Genomic DNA, 7,158 nt, shown 5'->3' with positions numbered 1-7,158 from the left:
GTCCCTTTAATTAAATTCTGTAAACCCGTAAATGGAGATCATAATAAAAAAAAAAATTGGGAATCCAGAAACTTTATATTTAGGAAGTTTCTCCCAGCTGAAAACATGAGGCCTTTTTGACTTTTCTAAGCTTGTAACCCTACATACGTTCAAGTCAACCCGGGACTCGTGATGAAATTTCTCTGAAATTATGGCCTAAAACCGATTTACTGTACATTTACAGGAGACTGTTAGTCATAGTAAAACATTCAAATGATGTAAAAATTTTAAAGAAGACAGTGTGAATGACAAGGTGGCTAAGAGACTACTGCAGTTGTCTACGTGACCAATCAGCAATTAGAAAGACCGATTGACAGATTAAATGTGTGTGCAGTTCCCACAGACAGGTTTTCACCAACACCAATTGCATGTTTACACTTGAACTCAGCTAAGAGTTATTGCTGCATCGCCCAAACAGTCCTGGCGTCGCTCAGGCCATTTCGACATGTTTGAAAAATTAAAAGGAGTTTCCTGGGAGGCCGGCGTTTCAGACATGAAGCAGGCAGTGCAATCATGGCTTTGGCGCACTGAGAAAAGTTCTACCTTGATGGTATCCAAGTCCTAGTAAAACACTGGGATAAGTGATTAAGTGTAGCAGTGGATTATCTAGAGAAATAAAGGTCATAATTGTGTTGTTATTGTGCACAATCAAAAGTCCTGGCTTGACTGTTTAACTTTGATAAAGTTGTAAGATTTAACCATTTAAACAAAATGTAAAATAGTCACTGGCCCTGTGGTTGTTTTCGCAGGACCCACTTTGAATCAACTAATTCCACAATGAAGTATCTTGGAGTATCCTATATAAAAGTATACCATACTAAATAAAAAATTACACTGAATATCAGGTGTGAGGCAAAAACACCCCCCAGATGTGGTGCCAGTCCACTACAGGGCATCTTGTACAGATACACATACTCGCTGCACTCTTTCACACCTGGGTTAATTTGGAGTAGTCAAATCACCTAAAAATCACAAAATAAGCTTTTCCTGCTTTGCTACAACATCTATTGACATTTTTTTTTGTAATTAGTAAAGTCAAGTGTGCTGGAAATGAGAAGACATTTAAGTGTGCAAGGGCAGGAGGTCCTCCAGGAACCACTATTTTAAGAGAAGCGAGATTAAATCTGGAGGAAGCTGCACAGGCATGGGGACAACACAAAGATCCTAAAAGGTGTGTAATGGCAAAACCACTTTTTATACAGTTTCATCTGCATGAAATATCTTAAGTTTCTAAAAAAAACAAAAATGTAATTCATACAAACTTGCAAGTAGTGGTCCTGCGATGGTATCTTTTAATAGATGTATGCATTTATATGGTGCAAAATAGCACAGTCAATCAATATAGGCACATGTTTTTGTTAGAAAACATGCCACAAGGCCTAATAATCTTTAAATTTACAAGATCCATCAATTATAGGGAGCATGGAGCCTAGAACGCCAACATTTAAGGTAAATCCTCAATTTCTGATTATACACTTTTGCATGTTTTCCCTGAGTCTTTGGGTGTTTCGTCAGAGTTCTCTGGTTTGTTCTAAACTTCTTTAAAAAAAAAAAAAAAAAAAGTGTGTGAGTAAGTGTGCTAATGTGCGAGTGTATAGTTTGCTGCAAATGAACTTTGGACCATGTGTTCTGTATCCAGTGGCACTCTGTCCAAAAAAAAAAAAAAAAAAGGCTATCACTTTCTCAGTTAAAATAATAAATCATTTAAAAACTTGGCCTGTTTTCAAATAATCCTTATAAAGTATATATTACTCATTACTACGCTGATGCCAACAGGAAAGGTCCGTAGTTGTAAGAGCAAGGAGAGTAAAACTCGACTTGCAGACACATCGTATCATGCCCACACTGTAGTCTAGATTTTATCAGCAGAGCAATAAAGCTTGCGCACTTTGTTCAAGAGACATTACAACAAACACCATATCAGTATCATCTGAAGGACTTTCCTTTTCTTGTTGCAAACAACCAACGATCGAAGATCAGGTCTACAGAAGCTGTGTGAAAATAAAAAGCCGACAGTGTTTGATACAGTACATCAGCGTTTTATTCCATGCAGTTGTTTGCTTTGATTTTATTCCTTCCTGCTCCCACTGCACTGTACACAGGCTAATACAGGAAATCGTCAGGGTTGGTAGATCAGAACGCCATTCAAGATAGGGTTTAGGGGAGGCGGGACATGAGTAAGAAACATACTGAAGGAGAAGAAAAATAGCTCAGAGTTTAACACGTCCTGCACAAAAATAGTTTATAACAAAATAACCATTTATGCATTAGTTGAAAATGTGTGTGAGAACAACGTGAGAAGGAATAAGATGAATGTACAAAGAGAAAAAGAACCAGAAAAATGTGATACAGCAAGAGGGTTGTAAAGTTGTTAAAAAAAAAAAAATAGACTTAATAGCACAGTTTCATCCTGATTTAAATACTGAGAGCATTCAGACTTTATCCGTCAGATTATGGAATACAGACGGTATGGCAAATAACACACTGAAGTGAAGTCCATCTGTTCTTTTATCAGATCTGTTGTCTTAATAAACAAGATCAATATCACAATATTAAGCTTATTTACTAAACTAAAAGCACCAAGCAAAAATAAAAAATGCCCAAACTTGCAGGTCGAGCAGTAGATCTTGATGACTAGATTAACAGGACTAACACTGGGCCCCTGCCTGCACCACTGTCAGTATTTAAGCTGACAAATAGCACTGGATAATAAGGACTGAATGTTATAAGCAAGCCTCTGTCCAATGTGTTAAATCTACGGTCAAAATCGAGTGCTAATGATTCCAGCATCTCTCTGGGAAAAGAAGGATTTTATTCCTTGGACTCTCCAAGATGAAACATGATTTCAGGGTCTCAATTCTTCCCAGACGCACACTCAGAAAAAGGCTGAACACTCCCTTCCCATAAATACTTCACAAATTATAAATGATATAAGAAAGAAGTAGATATGATTAGGAAAACTAACGTGATTCTAAACTTGCTAGTAGTCCAAAAAATAAATTAATTCAAAGACCGTGTAGGCCAGCTACAAAAATAAAAGAGAAATTAAATAAAATTAAAACATAACTATACAGAAAACATTATAGTGCTGCAGATGGAAAGACATGATCATATTTTACTCTTAATAAGTGTCTGATTTCTGTGGAATAAAAATCACAGAAGCTTTTTTTTTTTATTTTAAAAAGACGTAAACAAGAGAAATGAGGTTGGTGTGTGTCCATAAGTTGTCCTGGCTTACTGGTCATAAGACAAGTTCTTCTCGTTCAGACTGATTATTTTTTCTCCTTCGTCCAATCGGAATCGTGCTGGTCGGATAACACAAACTGCAAAGAAGATTGGTCTCAAACAGAATTAAGTAAACAGGGTTGCTTTGTTCATTTGTTGCTTTCAGATGTAAGACTTTAAATACAAACAAACCCTGTAAAATCAGGACAATAAAATAGAAACCCTTACTTTCTCTCTCTCGCTCTCTCAACTAACTGCCAGTCTAATCCATTTAAAGCTCACCTGCCCATCCTGTCTAAACTATTACACAAACGTACACACGCACCAATAACACACACGGGTAATGAATACAGTATATTAATCAATGATAAAAGATGCAGCATCCCTCATTTTGTGATTTTAACATAACAGGTAATATTAGTAGGGATTCCAACTCTAAATTACGACTGCTGATCCAAACGAAACACTACTAGTGCTGCCGAGATGAATATAAAAGTAGTGTTGCTTGGTTTTCTTTCACAGCAACGCAACACACAGATCTGTCTCCCCCTAGTGGAGAAAAGAGAAAACGTGCTGCACTGTGCATTCGACTTAACCTGAGCATCAAAATCATCGAAACGCAGGAGGCGATTCCGAGCAAATCTCAAAAATAGACACTTTTAAAAGTGAAACTTTTCCTACAACTACCTTGTGTCACTACAACTTGCCGGTGCATCTGTCCAGCCAGCTAGACAGGCCTCCTGAGCGAGATTCTTCTAAGCCTGAGCAGAACCTGCGTTATTGCAGAACCTTTAGTGTGTGTCCAAAGGCGCTCACCTCACACTAAACATTCAGTCTCACTTTATACAAGAAAAACAGAACAAAATGACACCAAGCCCTGAGGGATTTAAAGGGCTGCTGCATCATCACATCATCTAAAATCATTAAATATACAAATAACCTGGAATGGAAAAAAGCTTAGACAAGATTAAAGAATAAGAGAAGGACCGGGGCTTTCTGAATAACCTGGGTCTAGACATAGATCCGAACATGAAAAGGAATGTGTTATTGTCATCTCCCCGGACTCGTAATCCTTCAGGCCTGAGGTGAGAGGAAAGCTGGACTGGTTTCCTCCAGTTTCAACACTGATTTCAGGGACACGAACTCTGTTGTGTGTCATTTTTTTAAAGCAAGATGGTGTTCCACTGGGTGCGTTTCAGCAGCAAAGTCTGATTGGTTCTCCAATTGGCATGCTGAGACTGCACAATAGTCTGTGTTGCTGGAAATAAGAGATGAAAAGATGGAGAAGAAGAAAAAAAAAAAAAAAAAAGAGAGAGAGAGGACGGACAGGTGCTGTTCATGCTGGTGCTCAAACCGAAGTGACCCTGATATCTCAGGGCATCATTTATTACAAACTCAAGCTTTACCAGGTAGCTAGCAAGTCTTGGCTTCTTAGCCAAAAACGGCAGATCTGGCTGCTTGTGTTTTTGTTAAAGGGTCCCGTGTTTACTCGGAGTGATCTCTCCACCAACAACTCACTCACTCTTATACACCAAATCCATGATCACTGTATTTCTAAGGTTAGAAGTTTGCACCATTTGTTCCATTCCAACCACATACACTCATTCATTTTTGTCTTTTTGTTCTAGGCTAGAATTTAAACGACTTCCTGATTTTTCTTCCTTTTTTTTTTTCTTTGCCTTGGATGCAGAAAAATAAATTATGAACGTTACACTAGCTACATTGTCAGTCCAGAGTTGCCTGAGCTTACTCGGATGGGTGGGGCTTGATAGAGGGCGGGGACTGAAAGAACAAAGGGGCGTGGTCTTTTACAGCATGCCCCCGGGTTATTGCGGTGGTTTTCCTCCCAGGAGATGTGCTCGTCAGAGGAGCTCACCAGGATGAGGGAGCACACGACTGCTTGTTCCTGATGGTGGCGTCGGAGCACTCGGCTTCTGAGGAGTCGCAGTCCGAGTCACCGAAGTGCAGCGGGTTCTGAAGAAAAGAAACAGATAGAGAGAAGTGAGAAAATAAATTAAATGCTAACACAAGCATGTCTGGATATGAATGCATTTCTCTGTAGTTACTCTCATTATTTTATAATGCAGCATCTGTTCCAGAATGATAATGATGAGGGTTCCCACACAATATTCAATAAGACTTTCCCACGACTTATTCTAAGCAACAGCTGTCACGTATATGACTTGCATAAATAAAAAGACTATGCCTCCATTTCTAACAGTACATTTCTAATCGAGCGACATACAGTTAGACCCAACACAGATGTCTGTCTTGCATTAACTACAAAAAAGCAAAAAAAGCTAATGGTATCAAGCAACTAAAGATCAACATACGCGGGCCCTGATACTTATGCATTTTAAGGGGTGTCTTTTCACCAATAATCAGTATTGGCCTCCTGACTTCTCAATTCTGATTGGTAAATCTGACAAGGGTTCCATGTACAAGAGAAATCTAAGGAATCATATTAGTTTTCTAAGGGAAAATCATTAGTTATTTTGCCTCAATCTGGTACTACATCTATATTAACACATGGCAGGAATTTGTATGGCAAATGTACCAAACATGAATGATTTGTTGTTCATAAAAAATTTTTATTCATCTTCGACTGTTTATCCTACGAACAGGATTGCGGGGGGCCTGAACATGCAAACTCCATGCATACAGACCTGAGGCAGGAATCAAAACACTGGGCCTGGAGGTGTGAGGCTACAGTGCCGTCCCTCTTATAAATTTTAAGAATATAATTTTCGTCAAAGTGATGCGCCACAAGTTTGGAACGTACAGTCATTGGAAAAACTAACAACTTTAAGCAAGAGCACTTTTGTGTTGGGCTTCCCCCGGGTTGATTATTTTCCCTAAGCAGCATGCCCCTTTATGTATTAATCCTTGCAACAAGGTGATGTGCGTTTAGATACAAATTTGCTCTAATTTACATTAGTACCTCTCTTTGTATTATTATTTTTTTTTTTTAGAACCACCTGATTTCTGAAACACCAGGGCCCGTATTCACAAAGCTTCTTAAAATTCTCTCAGAGAGCTCATATCTTTGTCTAAAACTCCCAGCTAGGACTTTTAAGGCTAAGTGATTTAGATAACTTCAGAGCAACTCTGAGGAAGGAAAGTCCAAAACCTTTATTTTAGTGAGGAGGTCTGGTTGACCCCGTTGCTAGGGGTGATGCAGCAGTTCAAGGACTGTGATAAAGTCGGTTGATCAAAATAAATAAATAAAAATCTGTAAAGCTCTTGAAATGCGCCCTTTGTGAAAATAAAATATATGATAATAAAATTAATAGAAGAAATTGTATAATCATGAATACAGGCAACTTTATGCAAAGTTAATTAAAACAGCCAGATGTTGAAAATGTGTCTACTTTTAAAGCAACCAATTTCCATACAGAAGTTACAATATTAAAGTTCTTAAATTTATTTATTTCAGATTGATAGAAGCAAAATAGCTTAGATTTTACTAATTTACATGATTACAGGACAGTTTATTTAAGTTGCTCTTTTGGATGGTATGTAGCCAACACGCCAAGAGAGATGTAAGGGTAAGAAAACCAAATTTGACATAAGAGCAGCATTTACTTTTAGCTTTATGTTCAGTGTTTATGCTGCCATTTTGCCCTCTACTATAGAAAATCTTAAGCCTCTTAAAAGTCCTTCTTTCTACTCTTAACTTTTACCTTAGGAGCTGTTTTTAGGGCTAAGATGTTTTATGAATCATTTTCATGTTTACTAAAATTTAGTCCCAAATTTAAGGGGAAATTGTAAGAAAATGTCATAATTCTTAATTTTCTTAGAATTTCATCACTAGGATCAACCTTTAGGCTTAAGAAGCTTGGGCATGCTGAGACTGCACATAGGTCTGTTGTTGTGAATGCAGGCCCTGATCAT

The 7,158-nt window shown here is 38.0% G+C and overlaps 1 protein-coding gene across 6 annotated transcripts in view; it reads right to left on the bottom strand.

The window, feature by feature from the left end:
• Window positions 1–2,057: 2,057 nt before the first annotated feature.
• The window catches only part of si:ch211-45c16.2 (mitogen-activated protein kinase kinase kinase 13), a 43,991-nt gene continuing 38,890 nt past the window's right edge, over window positions 2,058–7,158 (bottom strand). For all 6 annotated transcript variants that reach the window (XM_053497099.1, XM_053497097.1, XM_053497102.1 and 3 more), the window contains one exon: window positions 2,058–5,238. In XM_053497099.1, the coding sequence (XP_053353074.1) occupies window positions 5,137–5,238 (102 nt within the window). In that variant the 3' untranslated portion in view covers window positions 2,058–5,136. The remainder of the gene's footprint in view (window positions 5,239–7,158) is intronic.

This window comes from Clarias gariepinus, chromosome 5, assembly GCF_024256425.1.
Source record: "Clarias gariepinus isolate MV-2021 ecotype Netherlands chromosome 5, CGAR_prim_01v2, whole genome shotgun sequence".
NCBI lineage: Eukaryota > Metazoa > Chordata > Actinopteri > Siluriformes > Clariidae > Clarias > Clarias gariepinus.
This window is presented reverse-complemented; position numbering and strand designations above follow the sequence as displayed.